General features: G+C 42.3%; 1 protein-coding gene across 1 annotated transcript in view; it reads right to left on the bottom strand.

Annotated features, from left to right (window-relative positions):
* Positions 1–3,678: 3,678 nt before the first annotated feature.
* LOC308105125 (transient receptor potential cation channel subfamily M member 5-like) overlaps positions 3,679–25,847 on the bottom strand; it is a 49,554-nt gene continuing 27,385 nt past the window's right edge. Inside the window, exons 16-28 of the mRNA XM_080455759.1 lie at positions 25,280–25,410; positions 19,975–20,117; positions 18,500–18,612; positions 18,126–18,357; positions 17,097–17,212; positions 15,607–15,739; positions 14,361–14,529; positions 13,829–13,982; positions 13,029–13,228; positions 12,444–12,558; positions 5,479–5,553; positions 4,034–4,133; positions 3,679–3,835 (exon numbers count right to left, since the gene is read on the bottom strand). Of these exons, the coding sequence (XP_080311885.1) occupies positions 3,779–3,835; positions 4,034–4,133; positions 5,479–5,553; positions 12,444–12,558; positions 13,029–13,228; positions 13,829–13,982; positions 14,361–14,529; positions 15,607–15,739; positions 17,097–17,212; positions 18,126–18,357; positions 18,500–18,612; positions 19,975–20,117; positions 25,280–25,410 (1,738 nt within the window). The 3' untranslated portion in view covers positions 3,679–3,778. The remainder of the gene's footprint in view (positions 3,836–4,033; positions 4,134–5,478; positions 5,554–12,443; positions 12,559–13,028; positions 13,229–13,828; positions 13,983–14,360; positions 14,530–15,606; positions 15,740–17,096; positions 17,213–18,125; positions 18,358–18,499; positions 18,613–19,974; positions 20,118–25,279; positions 25,411–25,847) is intronic.

A 25,847-nucleotide genomic window follows, 5' to 3' on the forward strand; every position in this document is an offset into this window, starting at 1 on the left:
GAACCCCATGCACACAAATCATGATGAAATATAAGAGGCAGGCAGATATACACACTACTATACAGAATGTCATACAATCAGCTTTCAGGTTACTGGTATGACGAGAGAAAAAAAAATATATATATATATACAAAAGAGGAAAATGAAGGGGGGGGGGGGGGTAGGGGGGGTAGGTTAAGACTTAGACAGGGGCCATTTTCGAATTGCAGCCTCCTGAAGGTGTATCTTTAGGGCAGTTTTGAAAGTGAGTAGGGTGTTACACTCCTTTACTCCTTTTGGTAGGGCATTCCACATTTTTGTTGAATAGCATGAGAACGAGTTCATACCCTTAGTTGAGCCAAATCTGGGTTGAACATGATCCGTGGAGCTGCCTCTGGTGTTATGATCATGGACTGCATTAACATTTTGGAAGTATTTTGACAAATACAGGGGGATCCCAATGTTGTGGTGTATCTTGAAGACCAGGCCCATAGCAAGTTGCTGTACTCTGTCCTCAACCCTAAGCCATCAAATCCTAGCAAAATGAGCAGGGGTTAGATGGGTTCTGTGATTGAGGCCAAGAAGTAGCCTTACAAGTTTGTTTTGGGATGTTTGGAGCCTTGTTTTTAAGGCCTTGGAGGTGTTGTGATACCATGAAGTGCATGCATAATCATAATGACCTTGATTGAGGGCCCCTGCAAGAATCTTCAGAGTATTCTTACTGACTAGGCGATCAATCCTCCACAAATAGCGTGTTGTTTGGTTGACATTTTTGATCACTTTTTCTGCGTTTTTGTTACCAGAGAGGTTTGCCTCCAAGATGGAGCCCAGGTAGGTAATTTCATCCTTTCTTTTGATGACATCATCACCCACTTTGATCGTGAAACTCTCTGCCTTGCTAAGGTTAGGACTGGACCCAAAGAGGATGGATTCAGTTTTACCCAACTATGAATGGTTCAAATAATTATAAATGCTGTCATAAATGTAGGCTGTTCTTAAACGTTTTATGGTTGAAACAATCACAACTGATTAACAAGACTAATGTCAAAGCCCCACTAGCACCCCTAGACTGGGGACTGTACTGTACTTGGGCCAAGGGTGGCGCTAGAGGAAAGGCCAAGGGGTCACCAAAATCAGTAGGATTAAATCTACAACCTGTAAATGTCATATCCGTTGTCTCCCTCTCTTGGTGGAGAGAAGTAATTGCAACAATGTGCGAATTACAGTCCTAAATATGTACAATGTCTATTGCAAGGGTTCCCAAACTTTTCAGGTGGCGACCCCCCAAAATAACTATATTTGAACTGGGGAGCCCGAGCCCCCCACCCTGACAAGCACTTGATTACCAGACTTTTACTTGCAACAGAGTATTTCTACATTGCAGTATTGATACTTTTACTTAAGTAAAACAAATGTGAGTACTTTTTCCACCCCTGCCTGTAGTCAACAGCATGCTGCTGGGTGCTGCTGGCACACAGAAACATGTCAAACACACCCACAGTTAATATCAAGCCTATAACTCTTCGGTTTACCTGTTGGGCTTCAGCTGGAAACATGCTTTTTGTCGCCATTAGGTATTATATTCAGCACAGCGCTCTGGGTCAAGGAGTTGTAGCAACGTAGCCTATACGTCATGCTTTTGCTCAAAACATTGTGGGGACTGTAGGCTATTGCAGTGGTGTAAGTGTAAAGCACTGGTTCTCAACCTTTTCAGGCCGCGACCCCCAAAATAATCATATTTTAACTGGGGAGTGGGCAGTGGGGACCCTCCACCCTAACTGACAATCACTTGGAAATAGAATATAGTAGGAGTTGGACATAGGAGTTGAGTGAGTTGTATAGGAGTTGGCATTACTGTAAGCGACGTGGGTGTGGGTGCAAAATAGACTCAGTTCAACACGGGTTCTTCTCAATAACTTTTACTAAAGTCTCTCAGCCAAACAGTACAGTCCATCAACAGACGTAAACAATGAATTAATACCATAGAGGTATAAGATTAATACCCCGGTCCCTTCTTCTTCTTCTTTTGGCTTTCCGGCAGTCTAGACGCCTGTCGGCGTATTGCTGCCTCACACTGTTTGTTTTAGGTACTGCTCTTTTTTTTTTACTGTGGCCTTACCCCTTATGATGCATGCCTGACTGTGTCCACAAGGAATTCCATCACAGCTTTCACCACTGCATTTTGCTTTTCCTTCCGGTTTCAGTATATTCCTCAGTGAGATGCAAGACAGCCCTGCATCAAGTACTGCAGTGAACAGCACACTCCTCTCCGTTGCATATTTGGCACATTCCATTATCACATGCTGCACAGTTTCTTCAGTGCCACATTCACACAGTCCATCTCCATGTTTCCCAATTCGAACCAGTCCACCTGCTAGCCCACAGTGTCCAAGCCTCAACCTTCTATTGTTCCCCAGAGTGCCGTTCCCTCCCCTAACACTATTTTGTATGTTATAATAAAACCTTCCCCTTTTTTCCCCCGCCCATTCCTTCTGCCACCTCCTGGTTATCTCCTCCTTTATTTTACTGCGGTATTCTGAGATCCCCAAGGCTATGCCCACATCCACCTCCTCCCTCCTCAGGGCCTCTTTGGCTGCCACATCAGCAGCCTCGTTTCCCTCCACCCCCACATGTGCTGGTACAAATTTTCAAAAGCGGGTCATGTTTGCATGATCTGAATCATAACAGCTGAAATCAATAATATATCACTATTCTGATATTAACCTGCGGGCCGCATTAAGTGAAGGTGGGGGCCGCATGTGGCCCCCGGGCCGCCAGTTACCCATGTATGATCTATATAATATATCTATTGTTTTGTTTTAATATTATGAGTATAGTTGTATATGTATGTGGATGTGAAGGCCTTCTCTCTGCATATAACTCATATATAACCAAATGAACCTTATAGTTCATATAACTCATATACAACCAAATGAACCTTATAGTTCATATAACTCATATATAACCAAATTAACCTTATAGTTCATATAACTCATATATAACCAAATGCAGAAATCCATCATTCTCCTCATTAAAAACATGAAAAAAAACACTCATGCTTATGGTTTTTATTAAAGTAATCAATTGAATACAATAATATAGATAATCAAACACAATGATGACATGATCGTGAGGAGAAGGCAGATTACATACCGTAGGCACAAATGGTTTATATAAACAGTGGTGGAGAAAGTACTCAGATACGTAGCAATACCACAATACAAAAATACTCTGTTACAAGTAAAAGGCCCGTGTTCAAAATGTTACTTGAGTAAAAGCACAAAAGTATTGGCATCAAAATATATACTTAAAGTACAAAAAGTCAATGTACAAAAATGTTTGAAAATAGCAGATCTACAAGCTTATTAACGTTTTATTCTCATTAAAGTCTTGCCAAATATTTGGGCCCACCTGCAATATCCCCACGGCCCACCGGCCCACAGGTTGAGAACCGGTGCTATAGAAAAGCAGGTCTGTGTGTCATGTTCTTTTTTTTCTCCTTTTTTCTTTTTAACCCTTTTCTCCCCAATTTACTGTGTGTTGTCACTGTGTTGTTTCCTACTGACTCACCTACCAGTGAGGAGCCCCTACCGGGAGGACCTAGAGCCTTCATCCTACTCCTCCCACCCAACACTCCCTGCTGACAGGCCCCCCCCCCCCCACCCCGTAGGAGTACATACAGTGACAAACCCCCCCCCTCTGGCTTCCCTCTCCAGAACACAGGTCAGTGGTGTTGGCATAGACGCTCCACAAAGCCGGACGCACCGCGCTGGATTCAAACCCACAACCTCCAGGATGTTTAGGTTGACCGGGGTTTGGTCAAAGCGTCCAAGATCTGACTGAGAGCATTCTGCACCTAGTGGACACAAACAGTAAGAACAGCATAAAGGCATGAATGTCAACGTTTAAATGATAAAACTCTGTGACAGAACGGTGGACAACATGTGTAGTAAACTGTTCTATGAGGATTCATTACAGATCAAACAGAACAATGGTTATCCGTAGGAACAGACACTGAGGAGAGAAGAGGTTTGAATAAACATCTGGACGTTACCGTGGTCTCCAAAGCTGTCTGTCTCTGGTCAAAGTCTCTCCGCTGTACAGTGAACTGTTCTGACAGTTGTTTCAGCTGTTTCTGTTGTTCTTTTTCCATTCTGTCCACCAAAACACACACAGATTGATTGATTGATTGATTGATTGGTTGATGTTGAAGTAACACACATACATCTAAAGCAGGGGTTTTCAACTGATTTTGACCCAGCGACCACCATCCTGACTAAGAGCAACCTGGGGACCACCACTATTGTGCGTGGTGGGTCCATCATAGACCCACCCCACCTTTTTCCCGATATCCGATATTCCGATATTGTCCAACTCCTAATTTCCGATACCGATATCAACCGATACCGATATATGCGGGCTTTTTCACCAAGAGTCAACTAATTGTCAGGAACATCACATATCTAATCAAATAAAATAGTATAATATCAACATAATATCTAAAAAACAGTGATTTTGTTTGTTTTCAATGAAGTGAGTCCTGTGACTCAATGGTGAGACCCACTAATCTTAGATTAGATGTTGGCCTATTTGACAGTGCAGAAGCATAATTGCTTTTATGCCTATAACATTAACGAGCGTCAACAAGTGTCAGCTGGACACAGACACACACACCTGCCCTCTGCAGTGCTCTAATTTGAAAGTGACTGGGGTCTGTCTCTTTTCTCAGCAAAAGCCCTTGAATATGATGGAATATGATTAAGGATTACTGTGATTATGGAAAGCTCACATTTCATATCACACACCATACAGTGAGAACTCCTGAAACTTATTAAAGGCAAAAAAATGGGAAAAATAGTGTTTTTTTTTAATATTCTGAATGCATGGCAGGGACCACCACTGGTGGTCCACGGAGGTATTGCAGGTGGTCAAAATATACGAGCATAAGCGCTCGTATATTTTGAAAATAGCAGACCTACAAGCTCACAACGTGTCGCGATGCGACGCGTTGTGAGCTTGTAGATCTGCTAGTTTCAAACAGCCAATGCAGCCAGATCTGCAATCTTATCTGAATGACTGTTAAAGCAGTTTGTTTAAATGAGTTTATAGAATGTTATATTTTCACAGGGATTATTTATTAGTGTGATAGATATACATGTTGGAGTGGATACATGTGTCCAGATGCCTGTCAGACGGTCAGACAATGCTGCTCCACAGGTCTATGATGGAACAAACGGGTTCAGACAAAGTCTATACGACCTCTGACCTGACGTGAGATCTGAACGGGCCTGAAGACAAAGTCAGGATAAATTGATAAATGCTGAAAACTGCTGTAATTTTCACACACACACACACACACACACACACACACACACACACACACACACACACACACACACACACACACACACACACACACACACACACACACACACACACACACACACACACACACACACACACACACACACACACGCACACACACACACACCATCTTACCTGTCAGTCATCTGCTGATTCCTTTGATTAATGTCTGTGCTGTCAGTCACTTGTTTCATCAGCACAATGTCCACACTGTGAAAATACACACAACACAACACAACACAACACAACACATTTCAGTTGTGCAGTTTTAGGACAAAGTAAACTCCAGTACTCGGGTATAAAGTATAAATACTCCTGGTCAAATATTACTACAAATGTGTACTTAAGATAAAGTAATAGAGTACTAGTGTATGTTTCAGTAGACTAAAGTGAGGACTGTTTCTCTCCACCAGGACTTCACAACATGTTTATAGTTTGCTGTGAGATATGAAGTTTGCAGGAGATATTTTGGGTGCTGGGCCGTGAGAGGCTTTGTGAGGCCAAAAGGTGTGGATGAGGTGCGGGGCTGGACCGCCAGCCGAAACGAGACATAAGTGTACTTCTTACAGTGGTGGAAAAAGTACTCAAATGTTTTACTTAAGTAAAAGTATCAATACTGCACTGTAGAAGTACTCCGTTACAAGTAAACGTCCGGAATTCAAAATGTACTTGAGTAAAAGTACAAAAGTATCAAAATGTACTTAAAGTACCAAAAGTAAAAGTACAAACATTTTGAAAATAGCAGATCTACAAGCTTTGTGAGCTTGTAGATCTGCTATTTTCATGTATGTAAATACGGCTAAAGTGGTTAATGTATGTTTTATAATGTAATCATTTATATCTGCAAAGTAACTAGTAACTAAAGTGTTCAAATAATTGTAGTGGAGTAAAAGTACAATATTTGCCTCTGAGATGTAGTGGAGTAGAAGTAAAAGTATAGACAATTGGAAATACTCCTGTAAAGTAAAAGTACCTCAAAATTTTACGTACAGTACTTGAGTAAATATACTTAGTTACACCACAGCTTTTTACTGTCTTAGAAATGCAGTGGAGTCAAAACAATATTTGTCTTGTAGTGCAGTGAAAGTCATAAGTATCCAAAAATACAAATACTCAAGTAAAGTACAGTGCAGTTGTAACCCAGGCTTGAAATTACCCTGCCTGAATTTAAAATAATTCATGGGATAAAATAAGTTAATTTTAGTTGACTTATAAAGTGCTAAAAACTATAAAAAATGCCTTTTCAAATACACACATTTAAGTTATACAAGTATACCTAAAATGTTGCTCTACAAGTCTGTTTAAAATGAAAAACAAGCTATATACATGAAAGGAAAAAAATGTTGCCAAACAAACAACAAAGTCCGTGAGCCAGGACCCCAAATATGGGGTCATCAGTACCATCTGAGGGGAATAATTCTCATAGTGATTTTTGGGTAGGTATACACCCCTAGAGCTAGGAAAAATGTGATAGCCTTGCATCGGTGGTAGCTATCTGTGTGTTATCACTCCTTTTATAACCACAAGCCAAAACACAGTTTTCAAAATCTGAATGAAGCATTCTACTTCAAACTGATGGTTCTCTCTTATTATTGACCCTCTCTCTCTGAAAAATGGTTGGGATAAAGCTCAGACTATATATTGTTCAGAAAGGTTGTTAAAATTAGCATATCTAGAATATTTTTCTATTACAGGCAGTGACAACATAGTGACTATATGTGACATAAGATGTACTTCGGTTTTAATGAAAGATGGAACACAAAGGGTTCCTTTGTAAATTACCTAAAGATGTAAAACCATGTTTACATACATAGATTTTAAGAATGTATTATGAAATTCAATAAACAGAATATAGTGCAAGTGTGTAAGAAAATATCCAAAATGGCCACTAAACACACGCCTGGCAATTTTTTACTTGTAATCCGCTTGTCTTAGAATACCTCTGTGTAATACCTATTTTTTTTAGGGTTTTCATATGTGTAGAATCCATTCCTGGTTTTTTTTATATCAGGTCAATCATGTCAAAGGTCAGGTCAAGGTAAAATTTGACCTCTGGGAGAACAACAAATGGAAACAACTTGATGAACTTTCATTCAATTTGTATTGTGAAAAGTGTCACAAGAACTGGTATTCATAATAACCTGAATGTAAAATTATATAATCTAACGGCAAATATGTATATTTTGCAACTACATCTGTATTCTCCAACCCACATCCTGTTCTACCTCATCCTTACAAGTATCCTCCTTATTGACATCACTCCTCATCTGTAGCATGAACATATCATCAGTAACCATCTTCACCAGAGCAGTTACAGTACATCAGTGATGTACTTCTCACTCTCTGTGCCCTACATTGATATTGCACCATGTCACATAGCTCTGACGGTGCTGGGTCACCCTTAGCAATGACAGGAACAGGAATATCCTGGATCTCCCATCAAAATTGTGTGTGACAAACGACTTGTCAGGTGGAGCTTGGTGGTCTGCCACTTTCCACAACATCACTTGTAAATGAGCCCACATGTGGTGCAACAGGTTGGTCGGTGTTGGAGGAAGGGTCATTGACTTGTGGCAACCACCTCACCCAGCACATCAGGGTAGCCTGGGAAGTTCCCTGCCAGCAAAGTGTTGTGTGCTCTGATCTTGCCTTTGCCATACATATAAGACTGTCCCATCACAATGCTCCATCTGTACTTTACACTGTAGGTCCACCTGATACACCCCAATACACCAACAGGACAAGAACATCAGTTAAATCACTGAGCATGTGTATCACACCCTTTCCAGAGATGGCTGCATCAGGGATATAGGAAATCATGGTGATGTCTGCCTCATCATGACTAAATGCGGTATCTATCGTCAGCACTGAAGGTGTACAACATGCTCAACAGCTTCTGCTTAATGTTCTTACTCTTCATGATGACATCTCATGTGGGTGATCTTTCTGTGTGTGAGGATACACCCCAATATTTTATGACCAAGACACACCAGTGCTTCAACTCTCCCTCTACTGTTTCTGCACATTTTGGGGAAGGCTTCAGTCCACTCCACTCACATGCATCATGACAGCATCTTTCCTGATCGTTATGGCAGTCTGCTCCCCAGACTGATGAGCAGAGACAGTGATCCAGAATCCATCATGGTGCTGACAGACAAGGTCTAGCTTAGCCTTTATGGCATGGAGCACATGCATCTTCGGCAGGCACTGGGTTAGATATCAAGCACACTGCACATGGCCAGCACGGAAGAAGTGCTTCAGTCATGTGCTTCATGAGAGAAAAGGTAAAGTTAATGTCAATGTGTCTCCCTGCACATTCAAACTGGTGGATGTGAAGTGTAGGAAGAAGTTGTCTACCCACTGTCAGCCAGTAGGATGGAAATGCGCAGTGTCCAGGTAGGCTACTGCTGTATCTGTTCAAATGTCTTTGGCCAAGTTGAGAGAAACCACTTCAAGAGTGCTGCTGACTCAGGACTGACCACTGAACTTGCCTGTCATGTTCTGCAACCACATGCATTTCCACTTCCAGTGCTGAACCTTGCATCAGTTTTGCAATGCAGCTGAAGAATGACTGTATAACATGCATCCCACCGGGATGCACAATTACATTATAGAGCTTTTCTGGCTGATTCCATACCTGCAAGGTGTCAACAAACGGCTCCATGTCAATTGTGAGGTGAATAGGTGCTCAAGCGGGGCTCAGGGGCGGCAGTGGCTCAGGGGTAGAGTGGCCGGGTAGAGTGAACTGGAAACCCGCAAGGTTCCCAGTTCGATCCCGGGCTGGGGCGCTCCGCTAGAGTTAGTGTCGAAGTGTCCTTGAGCAAGACGCTGAACCCCTAATTGCTCCCGATGAGCAGGTTGGTGCCTTGCATGGTTTCCTCCTAGCCTGGTAAACCCTCCCTCCGGAAATCTCATTTCCATTTGATTTCAGAAGTGAGTCTGGCCTAATCGCCCATTCTGCAATATTGGCTGTGGGCTGGAGTTGGGCGGGAGTAATACCGTTGACTGACAACCCCTTCAGCCAATGATCGTTTTTCCCCTTCAGCCAACTGCAGTGCATTTTTACCACCTCCGCGACTAATGTGACGCAACGGGACTTTTGAGATGGCCATGCCCAAAATAGGTTGCCTTATTCGGATACATGCGTGTCACTGCCCGCCCCTGCCGGTTCTCTGAAATTTTATTTTTAAATAGGCTCTGTCATGATTAATTGACCACATATATGAAGTTAAACAACTAAATTCTATCCAAACGATATCTTATAAGTAAATTACGTACCTCAAAAAAGAAGTTTGAGAGCGTTTTATAAACGAAAGTAAGAAGTGAAGGCACTCGCACAAACAACAATGGCTGCCGTTCGTCTTTTGTCGGCTGCACTCAGGCTGCACTCGGCTTCATTCGGGCTCACTCAAACTCGCCACCTGATTGGCCAACTGTCGCTGTCAATCACAGAACGATGAGCGACGACGCTGATAGGCTCGTCCATTTGGTGTACGGGCTAGAAACGCCCAGACAAGCCTTCAGGCCAGACTCACTTCTGAAATCAAATGGAAATGAGATTTCCGGAGGGAGGGTTTACCAGGCTAGTTTCCTCCGCCATCGGTGTATGAATGTGTGTGTGAATGGGTGAATGGCACAATCAATGTAAAGCGCTTTGGATAAAAGCGCTATATAAATGCACCATTTACCATTTATTTACCAATAGGGCCTACTGTACATGTCAACCAGTGACCATATCTGCTGCCTGCTTGGACACCTGGTTGGACGATAAGGTGCGAGAGAGACCTTGACCTGACCTTTAGCACATAGGCCAAAGACTGACCAGCAAGTGAAAATATAACAGTAGAAATAGATTCTACACCTATGAACGCCCCCCAGCCCCAGGTCCCCATATGAATCACCATAAGTTCACAGACTCCCTCACACAACTGCAATATTTTGTTGTTTTTAACATAATTTAGTACAATGGAACATCACCATGGGATGGACACCAACTTTAATTTGGCAATAAATAATTAACTGATGGTAATTCCACTGATTCAGCCATATTTCTTGAACCCTAAAACCTAGTTTTAGACACCAAAACCACCTTTCTAGGTTGAACAGTATCATAAAGCCATTTAAGCTCATGGCAGTCATATTGGACGCCATCTTGAAAATTATGGCTTTACGAGAAATATAATTTCTTAGATTTTTTTGTATGTTCTTAAGCATGCCTAGACGTACCAGAACCAATTGAAAAACCTTTTGTATATATTTTTGGGGGGGTTAATAGTATGTTTTCATAGATTGACCCATGTCATTTTCGCCTAGTGTTATAAAATAAAATGCATGATAGCACCCATAAAGCTACCATTGGTGCAAGGCTATCACATATTTTCTAACTCTAGACATACATACCTTGACAAAAATCACTATGAGCATTATTCCCCTCAGATGGTACTGACCAACCCCCCTGGCTCACGGACTTTAAAGGTGCCTTACAGGTTTCTGCGAAGGGTTAAAACTACCTGGCTCTACCTGTTGATTGCCTCCCCAAGTGGCCAATCAGTGAGCCTGTGAGCCTTTTATGACCAGCCCACTAGTTGTACTTCCTGTTACTATATAATCAGAGAACTTATTTTTCCTGTTCAGATACACATGGTGGTTCTTCTTGTGCTGTTGTTTACACAGAGACAATCTTTTGCAATCCACTTGGTAAGACTAAAAAATAATCTGCCAAATCAAATCATCCACATTCCTAATGTTGTTAGACAACTTCTGAAATGTATATTGTGTCATTTAAACTTTGTAGAGCAGTGTGAGACCAAGGTGTGCAAATCACTGACCAGCCAGGTGATTTTGCAGTGTGTGCCCATTCATTCATTGATCAGCGGTCAGGTTTTTTATTATTGGGTGATTCAGATTCCCATCTACTCCTGGAGTGCTTCACGTGGAGAAGAGGACAGCGCTTCCCTTCCATTCGCTGAAGAGCCCAGGTGCATGTGAGACTCCACCGTCTCCATACCCAACATCAACGATCCCCCAGATCCATAGATTCCCAGTTCATACTGGGTGGCGAGCTCATAGATATATATAAAGGCTAGATGACTCACCCGCGCTGCTGGCCAATGGAGTACGACGTTGCCACATGGCGGCCATCTTGCGACGGTCATTCATAACATTATGTCTATGGTGCATGTACTTTGAAATAACCATAGCGTGCTCAATTTTCATCCGATTTTTAAACGGTTTGGTGTGTTGTAAACACCAAAGATGTAGTTATGATACTGCATACTTAATGTTATAGAAAATAAAAAAAACATGATTATAATTATAAGTATGCAGTATCATAACTACATCTTTGGTGTTTACAACACACCAAACCGTTTGAAAATCGGATGAAAATTGAGCACGCTATGGTTATTTCAAAGTATATGCACCATAGACATAATGTTATGAATCACTGTCGCAAGATGGCCCCGGTTGAGCTACGCTTGCGACGCCCCCTTGAGCCATCTAGCCTTTATATATACACGAATCCACGGAGCGCTGCCCTGGGCACAGCCATTGCTGCGGTGTCAACGCTCCACGGACGCGACACCGCAGCAATGGCCGCCTACAGGCAGCTACAGGCAGCGCGTCTGTGGATTCGTCTATATCTATGGGCGAGCTAACCAACCTACAGAGTCTGGACACTGATGGTGATTCCCCTCCCTCACGGATTGTGTGGTTGGTAGGACCAAACCAAACACTGTCACGATTCAGATAAAGGGCCCCAACGAGATCAAAAACCTACAACTTTGGGAACTAAGGGTTTTCTATATTTTTGCCGGCTTTTCTTTATTTTCCATATACTGCAGTTGTTGTAATTTCTGTTATTGTTATTTGTAATAATAAGTGGCCACCACAATTCAATTCACCATTGTCTGTGTCATTATTGATATGCAACACTGGCTCTTAAAAACACTAGAGTTTTCTGATATTAGCCCAGATATTGACATAAACGCTATTGACTACTACTTACCTGTTTTCTCTATTACTAGTTCCGTAACTAGGGTTACACAGTACTCAAGTAAATGTACTTTGTTAGTGTCCACCTCTGGTCATTATCATCTTACTTGTCAGAAATCTGCTTGATCCTCTCAGTGTCACTGCTTCTCTTTGTCTCACTCTGGGCTTTGAGGAAGTTATCCTTCTGCTTGGTCTCCCATTTCTTAACGTTCAACCACTCATCTAACCATTGGGGAAAATGGTTAAATTATTATCATGCACCATCAACATAATGTACACAGTATCTCAGCAGCTGTGAGCTGAGGTTGGGCCTATAGACAATGTAAACAATTTAAAAAATCTATTGATTAATCAATCAATTAATTAATCAATTGATTAATAATCAATGTAATATTTGGTAGATGCTGTACTAAAAGCACAGTTACACAAATAATTATGTACAAATTACCAGTTTTCACAAAAAATCTACTCATGATTTATGCATCATTGTAACCTGTGCCTCCATTCATTCATTCATTCATTCATTCATTAATTAATTCATTCATTCATTCAGGCACTCACAATAAAATGGACAGTTGTCAATGATTATCTTTTGTTCTAGACTTCACCCAGTGGTCAAATCACACTATAACCTTTTACTAAAGTTAAAATATGATTTATTCTGTTTTATTTGATCTAAATCAAATACTGACCATCACTCTGACCACTGTTGGGTCTGCTGGAAGGCTCCCTGCGGATTTTCTTCTTTAAAAAAGAGAAGAAGAGAAGAAGGTGGGAGAGGAAGATGAGCGGAGGAGCCAAAACAGGACGGGACTGGTACTCCATGATGAGGTTGTAATGCTGGAACTTCCAGTAGTGGTCGCTCTTCTCCTGCACCGTCTCAAAGGTCTTGCTGCATGGAGGATTGAAGGGACAAAACAACAAAATATTAAATCATATTTGGGGTTGATTGGATCTTGCGTTCATCACATGTGGTGTTTTGTTTTTAAGAGCACTACACCACAGGTTTCCATCACAGACTGGTGCTGGCCTGTGTGGTGTGTGTGTGTGTGTGTGTGTGTGTGTGTGTGTGTGTGTGTGTGTGTGTGTGTGTGTGTGTGTGTGTGTGTGTGTGTGTGTGTGTGTGTGGTCTTGGTTTATGTTTCCTCATACATGCCTACAAGGTTACTGTGGACCACACTAATGAGATGATGAGAGGAGAGAAGAGCTGAGTTCAGTAAAGACAGACAGAGTGACATTACAAGTAAGACGCGCGAACGCGGGAAGCGAACGCAGCTCGAAAATAACAATAAGAAGAATAGAAAGGAATGAGCAATTGTAGAGAAGTGGGTGGTACAGTTAAATTAGTGAGAACAAGGCCGCCACAAGAAGGCTCCATACCGCTAGCCCCTGTCTTTTTTAAATTGTTATGTTTGTTTGTTGTGTTGTTTTTTTTTGTGTTCGCAAATAGAGTCACAGACAGACGGAAGGACAGATAGAACAGGGTTCCTACGTGAGCATGGCGATGAGCAGGTTGATGAGCAGTATGTTGGTGACCAGCAGGAAAACCACCAGCAGAATGATCTCCAGCCAGTTGTTGTACTCGCTCCTGCATGGCTCAGCACCGCCCTCTATCTGTGTCATGTTCTCAGTGCAGTTTAATCCCACTTTAATTAAAATAACAATATTAACAATATTAATAATAATAATAATAATAATAATAATAATAATAATAATAATAATAATAATAATAATACATTAAATGGTCGAATATTTCAACAGTCTCAAACTGAAATTCAAACTTACACATAAGATAAGTTTATGGTCCATGGCATTTTAAAGGTATTGTAAGTGATTTATACAATATATAGTTAAAACAAAATGTTTTTAGCTAAAAAGTGAAATCTCTATATTGTGACAGTAATCATTGCTATAGAGCTGTGGTAACCGAACACACACACACACACACACACACACACACACACACACACACACACACACACACACACACACACACACACACACACACACACACACACACACACCATCCTCATCATCAACAGGTCCATAGATGTGCAGGTAAGGTCTGTAGAACACTCGACGGATGATACGTTCTGGGTTGGGGTCGTAGGAATAGAGCAGCGCCTGATTGGCTACTCCGTATGCCACTATCCACACCCCCAGGAAGAAGAGGAATGAGAAGACATCTTTCATCTGAACAGAAACAAGACATTTAGTATTTATTTATCCTGTTGTGACCTTCCCTCCACTCTAGCTCCAGGATGAGGTCCCACTGTGTCCAGCTCTGGCTGAGGACGGACCGGTGGAAATGTCCAATCCTTTAACAAATATTGATGGGTTGAAACAAACTTTTAATATCGTAAATATAGTTTATATTTTTTTTATATAAACTATAGAAAAGTTTATATTTAAACTTTTTATGATTTTTTCATAAATTAAGGCCCTACTTCAATATTACAAGAGTGTCGCACAAACATTTTGAATATAGCCGATCTACAAGCTTGTAGATCGGCTATTTTCACTATTTTACACTATTTTTTAAGAGTGATAAAAGAGTGCAGTTCAGCTGTCACAGAGCACACCTCCTCTACACATTAAAGGCTTATTAGTTAATGTTTTAAATCCTATCTGAGAACTGTCGACGTCACATTGAAAAACTAAATTAGAACTGTGGACGATACATTGAAAAACTAAATTAGCATAACACTGCTAGTTGGAAGAAGGAAGAATCACTCCTGTCTTTGACGAATAACCAATCCTACTTACAGTTTGCATAACGCACACACACACAGACAAGGATAACAAAAAATAATACACAGCTCGTCGACTTCTCCCTGTGTGTTTTGACTTGTGCTAATGACTTTGACTCGTCTACTTCTTGGTTAATGTCCAAGGATGTGAAGAGAGAGATTAATTAGGAGAAAAAAGATGTTCAACAAACGACCAGGGGTGAGAGTACTGCTGCCGATGGGGCAGCAACTTCCTTTAGGTCTTAAAATCAAAGCACATGGTGACTAAATGAGCCATTTAAAAGTTTGTTATAACCGATCAATAACCTCTTCCTTTTCAGAAATACAACTAAACAGACATCTGTAGAATTGCTGGACTACATTTACATTTTGAAATCAGAGCTTGACACATCAGGACCTCATCCCGGAGCTCGAGTGGAGGGAGACGTCACAAACAGGGCTAGTGTTCATTATGATATCAGTGACCAATGCGACCCTCACAGCGTGACAAAATAACATTAATATCTGTCTTATATCTTACCATCTTGCCAACAATGATGATTTTTGGTCCCATCTGTTTGTGAACAGCGAAGATGTGAATGAGACGGAGTGTGAAGACCATGTAGTCGATACTCAGGACACATCGCCCAACGTCATAGGACCGCTCAAACATCCTGAAGCACACAAGCAAAATAAATACATTTGAACGAAGACTATATTTAACACTGAAATATCAACATGAATTTTCCCACAGGGATCAATAAAGGTCTACCTATATGGATAGATATCCATCTACCCAGAAAGACTGACAGACAGACAGACAGACAGACAGACAGACAGACAGACAGACAGACAGACAGACAGACAGACAGACAGACAGACAGACAGACAGACAGACAGACAGACAGACAGACAGACAGACAGACAGACAGAGTGTCTGTAATAAAGGTTATAATAACTTGTTTACACAATCAAACTGGCTGTAGCACGTCTCTGCTCTCTGTTACAACCCAGTTCATTCTGCATGATTTCCAGTCAGCGACAGCTTCAGATATCAAACCTGCCAGATGCCAGATAACGTAGCCTACGACACCCAAAGACTCTGGGTAGCGTAGGCTGCGTGGTATATGAGAAACGTGACTGATACATCTTTATCACATGACTTCAGAGATAAATGTGTACCGGTTTGTGTTAGTTTTGGACAAAAGGTGTGGGAGTTGGAGCAAAAAGTCTGTTTTGAAGAAAACACAAAATAGTGGACAATCTAGTCTGGCACAAAGGACCAATGGGTCCTTTTTTATTGTACGACCTACGGTTCAAGAGTTATAGGTAGCGCCAACATGAGGCCAATATGAGAAATGTGTGGAGTTTCTTCCTTGGCCTCCTGGGAGTTTCACAGTAATTGAATGCTGTGTTCAAGATTTGTGGCATTTTGTGCAAAACAGGCCCCTCCCGCTAACTTTGAAAGCCAATCATAGCCAATCGAAATGGAATCTGAAACATCTGACAGATAAGTCGTGATCAAGTGATCACAGAGATCATGTGTACGATGTGTGTGAGTGTTGGACAAAATCTGAGTTGTAGCAAAAAGTGTCTCTCTTTTGAAGAAAACGGCGGAATGGGCGTGGTCTATATGGGGAGTTAGGCTGGACGGCCGGCCAGACGGACAGTTAGCCAAAGAGGAGGCCAGAAGGCATGTGGAGTGGCTGAATAACCTAAATAAATAAATCACAAATATAAACTAGTCAATAATCACTACTGTATAACTGGCAGAGACCAACCATGCATGTGTATCTGCACAGGCAGAGGCAGCCATACTGTAGGCTCATGTTTAATAGCTTTACCTTGTATTTCATTGTGTTGTAACGTTACACACACCAATATGATTACATGGTGCTAATGACGATTATGGGTCCTGATGCCAAAGCCATTACCCACACAATATTTACTGGGGTTTTTGCTGTTGTTTTCTGTCCTTGCTTATGTCACAATCTGGAGTACTATATCTAATAATGAATAATGTGTACCAACCTGCAGATGAGACCAATAATGAACAGAAGGATGGCAGTGAGGTCATACATGTTCCAGACATCCTGCCTGTAGAGCTTCATCCTCTGGGGTAAAGTCATGTCACGCATGAAGAATGCCTGAAAGTTCATAAACACATCAATCAAACTGAATCAAGCTGATTGACAATCAACTGAATGTGTCACATGCACAGGCAGCCTATAATTTATGTTTCACCCCTCAGGGGCCCCCAACTGACCATCAGTCACTGACTCCTGGAACCCCCCAGATGTTCGTATGAACACCTGCATTATTGTGTGCAGAACTGTTCCCACCAGCAGCTTTCAGAGCACATTCATAAGAACTAGATTTTCAGTCAGCTACGCGGACGGTCACTGAGTTATTGACATTTGAAGTGTTAAACACTGCTGTAGTTTTGGTGTGACTATTTTCATGGCACACCCCTGAACAGTGTTTGTGCCCAGTTTGGATGTGGCAGGTCTGAATGTTACGTTTGGGTCCACGGTCTGCCGTGGTCGGTCCACCCACCCTCTAGACAAATGTAATATAGTTGTCACATGTAACCACATGTAGGCTGCCTTACATTACAGCTGTGGCAACGTTGCAGGAAGTGAAATTATTGAACTTACATCCTCCTTAACAGTGTGGAGAAAAATAAAAGATTCAACATAGTCATAAAAAGCTGATTAGCTAAGAAGCTGTTTTTTAAATATTGGTTGGAATTTAGAGGCTCTCAAAAGGTAACGCCCAAATGCGTCCTGCCTACCAAAATAAAAAATAAAATGAAAGCACCAAAATACTGCAGTTAGATACATACAAAAAATACATACATGTGTGTATGTATATATACACGCACGCACGCACGCACGCACGCACGCACGCACACACACACACACACACACACACACACACACACACACACACACACACACACACACACACACACACACACACACACACACACACACACACACACACACACACACACACACACACACACACACACTTGTTGTTAACACAGGAATAGCTCACCTCATAGATCTCCTCACAGAAGAAGGTGAACACCCAGAAGTACAGCACGTATTCACTGATGGACGGCCCACTAGGGGGCGGTGGCTTAAAGTCCACCAGCAGCACGTAGGCAAACAGGAAGAGGAAGAGGATGTACATCACTGCGTTGCCCAAAAAGGAAGTGACGGGAGCACTCAAGAACTGACGCCATCTTGATACGACAAAGGAAGGCTTGGACTCCTCTTCTGGTTCCCTGCAAGGTGGAGCATCATCATAAACCCACTCAACTTAGTCTTAAACAAAGTGAATTAATGTATAGTTTTAGTAACAAGTATAATATGCATATGGGACAACAAGTGTGTTATTGTGTTAAACATCTAGGGCTAGGTGCTAACCTGTAGGAGATGAGGTTGGTGCAGAGCAGCAGGGGGCAGAACATGGTGAGAAGGACTTTCCACACGGTTGTGTCTCTCTTCATGCCACCCCACCAAACCGTAGACAGCACGGACTGAGAAGCAGAACAGTATGTATTTAGCCATTTCTGGGCCCTATTTTCCGTGACCAGCGCTATGCATAAGAACTTATTTCTGATCTCCTTATCACTGAACAGGTAACAAGACCAGTCACTAGGTGTCACTGCAGCATGGCTCACTGGCTTCTCACCTGCAAGCTTGAGGCACCACTGCCAGGAAATTAATCTGGCCATGTGAGGACTTAAAAACAAATTTTTACACGGCTTGGTTGAATGCTTGATTCTGATTGGTCAATCGCTGAATTCAGCAGTGTGTTATTTCTGAATAATGATCGATGAGCTCAATAACAGACCTCTGTCTAATCAAAGCCTCAGAGCACCTGGCCCATATCAATCCCTTCCGCACTAAGAGGTCCCGCTACAACTTTGTTTACATCAGATTTCACTGTGGCAAAAAGCGTTACGCTTCTCCATGGAACAAACAATGGACGATTTATGGAAGGTTAATTTTAACATATTTGGAGAAAAAAGCCATTAACCACAAAAGATGTGTGGTTAATGGCTGAACTGTCACCTGTAAATAAGAGAAAAAGAGAAGGAGAAAACAGCGTCGACAAAACCAGACAACACCAGAGACATTAAAAGACAGCTCGACAGAGAAATCAACAAAATTGAAGACATGAAACAAAAACAAAAAAGAAGCACGGAGAGAGCTGTGGTGGTATTTGGAGACTGGTTAGTAGAAAATAAAATGTCAACAGACTTTGACACGTACAGAGCTGAAAACCTGAATCAGGTGCTGCTGTTTGTTTTATACATCTGTACAAAATACCAATTGGCAAAACTTACTCAGTTGCCATGCAGTTACATGGCACTTAGGTATGCAATATGTCGCCACTTCTCAAAGCTTGACATAATAACTTGTGTTACCTTCAAATACAGAAACGGGGCGTTTAAATCTGTCATTAAAAAACATTTGCTAAACTGGGAAAGAAGTCAGCCAAGCCAAGTGAGCCAACACAGGGTGATTGTGCTCAGGGTCCAATAATGAACACAATCACCCTTCAGGGTGATTAACCCTGTCAGGTTTTATTTCTCAACAATGACCGGCTGGCCATCAATTATCCCTTACTTAACGTGAACCTTGTCATGTGAGCAGCCCCGGCTTAACGGAAGTGTTTTAGGTGCTGAAGCACAAGGCACCAGCCTTGGGGGGGCACCAAACGGCGTGGAGAAAGTGAAAGAAGACAGAACTATCGCCATAAAGCGGCTGCTGAAGGAGCACTAAAACAGTGAAATGCACCGGTGACGAAGGCTTAAGCCGGCCCTGCATGTGAGGACTTTTAAACAACTCAGATGGTTGAGGGTACCATCTGCACCAGACACACATGGACCAACCTGTATTCCATCATGGCTTAGGAAGAGGCCTGATTCGACAACTGTGACTATCTGGAAGCAGTCTGTGTTCCAGACTGGAGACTTTCTGCTGAGGATCTGGAAGGAGAGCTTCTCATCGCTCTGGTAACATGAACCGAACACACCTGAGATCATTATAGAGAAATACATTTAAAATAACAATAATGCATTTATATATACAGAATAAAGTATATTTACATGCTAGAATGTTTCCAAATTGGATAAATGGTGTTCAGGGCCGGCCCTGTCCATCTGCAGTCCATCTAAGCGGGTTTGGGCAAGTCAGATTTAAAGACGGGGTGCCGTGATTTTCAGTGACCCCCCCCCCCCCCTAAAACATAATCATCAGGTATTATGGTTATACTAGGAGGAAGATTTTTTTCAAAAAAGTGTACAGAAATTGTTAAAATTATGTTTTTATGTGGACACGCCTCCAGTTCATTAAGTATACCTGGTTCTCACCTTAGCACCTCCTCCACCACCTTAGCACCACCCACCTGTCCTAGTCCCGGTCCTCCTCATGCCCACACCTGTTGTGTTATGATAATGAGGGGGAGGGTATAATTTTACATTTTGTCATTAAAGTGCTGTTTTTCTATTGGCACGTTTGACCCTCAAGGTTTCAGCCTCCAGGAAGAAACTCAGAATAGTCAGAGAAGACATAAAACACCATAAAAACACCACCAGGGGGCTTAATGAAGTTCTATCAACCTCATAGACACATGAAAAACAGAAAAAGTGCAAAACCATGTCACCAACTCTTTAAGATGTTTTAACACATTCACTGCCAGAGTATATTCATAATATACTCACCCCAGTGCCAGCAATTTGTGTTTTATAACCTTTTCAACCGGTCACAGACATTTTATATCCATTTTGATCCATGATCGGATCGTGTGTGTAAATAAAGACGACCCATCGACCAACCCACAGAGGGTTACATTTTCAGAAGCAAGCACGCACCATATACGGCAATAATGCACCTATCCCCCCCCCCCCCACCCCGCTGGCCACAGAACATTTATATATATTATGATCGCGTGTCAGACCGTTGGTAAACACAAAGGGGATACCGGACAAAGCCCCCACCCCACTCCCCCGATCACACCTCCACCTGCCCCACCCACCTTTGAAGCTACAGGGACAAAACAGCTTAAGGAACCTGACTTTTTCCCGACTGAACAGATGGACACGATTTTCTCCAAAAAAGGCCTACACATCATTCACCTAAATGTGAATAGCCTCAAAAAACCCACAAAGATGTCTGAACTAAGATCCATGTTTGGAAATGGCAAGGTAGGGGTTCTCTCTTTTTCAGAGACAAAACTGGATGACACAGTAGACGATTCTGAAATTGAGATTATAGGCTACAATGTCATTAGGAAAGACAGAACTCTTTGTGGAGGAGGGGTATGCATTTATGTGAGATCTGACATCATTTTCAATGTGTACCCAAAATTGGAGAACAACTCCACGGAATCGGTCTGGATAAAAATCACCTATCCTCACGCTAAACCCCTGATAATTGGCACAATCTACAGGCCCCCAGGTCAAAATGAGTTTTATGATTTATTAGAGGAGCACATGGCAATCATTGGAAATTCGGAATTGATTTTGATTGGCGACTACAATACGGATGTACTCCGGAAAGACGCCGCCATATTTAAATCTTTCAAAAAATTCTGTGACATGCATAGCCTCACCCAAATGATAAAAAATATCACAAGGGTAGGCCCCACTTCTCAGACCATCATTGACCTCATTTTGACATCAGACCAGTCGAGGATTCCTTTAAGTGGAGTCATTGAGTGCAGTCTAAGCGACCATAACATCATTTTCTGCACGCGTAAGCTTCACAGATCTGTAGTTGATTGTCATAGCACGATCAGCTGCAGAGCTGTGAAAACTTACTCATCAGAAGCTCTCACAACAGCTCTTGAGAAAGTGGATTGGTCAAATGTACTCGGTGGCTCCTCGGCTGAGGAGTCTTGGACTGGTTTCAAAACTGCTTTTGTGTCTGTTATTGATAGCCTAGCGCCCAAGAAGGTGGTGAGAGTCAGAGCCCGTACACAACCCTGGATGAATGGAGACATCCTAAATGCAATCAAACTCAGAAACAAAATGTACTCTGAGTTCAGGAAATGCAAAGATGTGCAACTACTTGAAAGATGCAGAAATCAACGAAATGTAGTAAACAAATTGGTCAAAACTGCCAAAAAGAATTTCTTAAATGAAAGTATTGAGGCAAACAAAAGCCACCCACAAAAGCTGTGGGAAGCGCTACAGAAATTGGGCTGCAACAACAAAATTCAAACCAAAGCTACAAACATCTGCATTATTTCAAGTGGCGTGCTCATTACCGACAAGCAAGCGGTAGCAAACTGTTTTAACAGCTTTTTTACCACCATTGCAACCCAGTTGGTAAGCAAACTTCCTCAGCATTCAGGTTTGTACGGCTCTGACCACATCCATGCTCACTATGTTAAACTAGGGGCTAAAAAAGACTCCTTTTCATTCAAACCAGTAAATGCTGATGATGTGCAGAAAAAACTACTCGCCCTCCAGCCAAACAAGGCCACCGGCCTTGACAATATCCCCACCAGATTCCTCAGAGACGCAGCTACTGCTATTGCCCCCATAGTAGCCCAAATCACAAACCTATCCATCAGCCAGTGTCACGTCCCACAGGATTTCAAGTTGGCAAGAGTAATCCCTCTGCATAAAAAAGGAAGCAAATTAGAACCTGGCAACTATAGGCCTGTTTCCATCCTTTGTTCCATCTCAAAGGTTGTAGAGCGATTAATTCAAGAACAAATCAACAGCTACCTCAGCGAGCATAAACTGTTGTTTGAATTCCAATCGGGCTTCAGAACCTCCCATTCCACTGACACATGCCTACTGTATCTGACCGACTACATCAAACGTGAGGTAGACGCGGGCAAATACTGCGGCATGGTCATGTTGGACCTCCAAAAAGCGTTCGACACTGTAAACCACTCAATTTTACTTGATAAGCTGAGGGCGATTGGTTTTGACTGCACATCACTAAACTGGATGAGATCTTACCTGGAGGGAAGAGAACAAGTGGTTGACATCAACGGAACCATGTCCTCATCCCTCCCGGTGAGCTGTGGGGTTCCTCAGGGCAGCATTCTAGGGCCGTTACTGTTTCTTCTATACATTAACGACATGAGTGCTGCCTGTAACTGCAAATTGTTCCTGTTCGCTGATGACTCGGCACTCCTGATCTCGGGAGAGGACAAGTTGCAAGTTGAGGAGGCGCTCAGCTCCGAACTCTCAAAAATCCGTACTTGGCTTACCGATAACAAACTGTCACTACACCTTGGGAAAACTGAATCCATTCTCTTTGGGACCAAACATTCCCTCAGACAGATGGATGTAAATGATTTCAAGGTCAAAGTCGATGACACAATTATCTCTAGCAAAGAAGAGATTACCTATTTGGGTTGTGTACTTGACAAATACCTGACAGGTGATAGCATGGCTACAAAGGTGGTCAAAAGAGTAAACCAGAGAACCAAATTTATGGGCAGAGTTTCCTCTTTTGTCAACCCTCAGGCCCTCAGGACCCTCTCTGGGGCCCTGATTCAACCACTTTTTGACTATGCTTGCACCTCCTGGTACTCCAACACCTCAGTGTCACTGAAGACTAAGCTTCAAACCTCCCAAAACAAACTGATTCGGCTACTCCTCGGATTGGGGCCCATGACCCACCTTTCTCCCACCCATTTTGCCAGCCTAGGCTGGCTCAGGGTGGAAGACAGGGTTAAACAACTAAAAATGGGACTGGCCTTCAAAATTGTAAATGCAAATTTGCCCGATATGCCCCCAATTCCCGCATATCTGAGTAAATACCTCCAAAAGGTTAGCGACACCCACAGTCACAATACCAGAGGGAGCGTTAACAACAATTTGGTACCACCCACCCATAAATCAAACATGGGCAAATTCTCCTTCTACAGCACTGCCACCCAGGATTGGAATAGTCTAACTCCATCCCTCAAAAAATGCAGTTCGCTGGGCTCATTTAAAAGAGCCTTAAAAAATCACCTTTCAGGAGGCCAAAGGTGGAGGTAGTACCATTTTCCCGTTAGACAGCAGACCCCCCCCCCCCCCTGTTCTTGTACATATTTTTTTCCCCTCTTTTTTATTTTTTTTGTTGTACATAGTGTTATATATTGTTTTTGGCTGTTTATTTTGTAATGATATTTGAACTGTGGTGCCACTATATATGCCTATGAATTAAATACCAAGGCCCTCATTGGAAACAAGTCCGCAAGGACTTTTATGAACGGACCTGTTAGACAAAGTATTTTAAATGTAACTGTGCTGTTTTACATTTTTTGCCTAATAAAATATTCAATCAATCAATCAATAACTGTTCGTCGTCCAGAGAAAATAAAATATAACCGGAGCTTTCCGTTCGTTTTTTATACCGTGTGAAAACCATGATGTCTAAGCCAAAACCAGGGCAAAACCAGTTAACTCGAGATAAAACCAGAAACAGGAAACGGTTTACGAATATTTTCACATAGGATGGGTAAAAAGCAAATGGGAAGAGAAAATTATCAAGGATGATCATCATCATCATCATCAAATGTAGGCTTAATGTTGCCTAGAATCCCTTTAAACCAAGTTTAAAGGGAATCTTTCCGATTTTCCATCCTGATTGGCTAAATGTGTTCCAAAGTTTGTAGGATTGGTCCGTTTTGAACAAAATGCCTCAAATCATGAACACAGCATGCAATTTCCGTGAAATTGCATGCTGTGCAATTTTGACCACGGTACTGGCCACTGGAATACAACGCCGACGCATATGCCACAGGGAGCACTCCCTCTGTTCTAATGACAGTGACTGGAGGCGGGGTTTAGAGGACAACTGCTTTGAGAATCAATATTATCGTTTGAAGACAACAGAAACCAAGGAGTATTTATTTCAAGCACGATGAGATCAAAGTAAACATCATAAGGCTTCTTCCTCCACACTGGGAGGAAAACTGCATCTGAAAGTGTGATGTAAAGCATTTTTACACGTGAGGCTGTGACCACTTTTTAAATCACATCTTATGAGCGGTCAGGTGCTTTTGGTGCGGACCTGGACGGGATAAGGGGTCTAAATAGACAATATTTTGGACCAAAAAAATTATAAAAATATATATACCACATTTCCCACCCCACCTCAAGGGCTGCCGGACTACTGAATATCAGTTGAGGAGCAACAACCTAAAAAAGACTTCTGTCAAAAAATCTGATTTCAATGTCTTACCACGTGCCCTTTCCTCAAACTTTGTTGCCAGCTCGGAAAGTTTGGTGTCCGTCTCAATATCCAACTTTGACATCTCTCTAAGCATCTTACAGGCACTCAGAGCATTCAGCACTGAGTCCTCTTCCTGGGAGAGAGAGAGAGAGAGAGAGAGAGAGAGAGAGAGAGAGAGAGAGAGAGAGAGAGGAGAGAGAGAGAGAGAGATGATGAGAGAGAGAGAGAGAGAGAGAGGAGAGTGAGAGAGAGAGAGAGAGAGAGAGAGAGAGAGAGAGAGAGGAGAGAGAGACGAGAGAGAGAGAGAGAGAGAAGACTGAGAGAGAGAGAGAGAGAGAGAGAGGAGAGTGATGAGAGAGAGATGAGGACGAGGAGAGAGAGAGAGACAAGGGGACAGACAGATGAGAGAGAGAGAGAGAGAGAGAGAGAGAGAGAGAGAGAGACAAGGGGCGGACAGACAGAGAGAGAGAGGAGAGAGAGAGAGAAGAGAGAGAGAGAGAGGGGGGGGAGAGAGAGTGAGGGGGAGAGAGGAGGGGGGAGAGAGAGAGACAGAGACAGACAGACAGACAGACAGACA

This window comes from Gymnoscopelus braueri (genome assembly GCF_963280865.1).
Source record: "Gymnoscopelus braueri genome assembly, chromosome: 17".
Lineage (NCBI taxonomy): Eukaryota > Metazoa > Chordata > Actinopteri > Myctophiformes > Myctophidae > Gymnoscopelus > Gymnoscopelus braueri.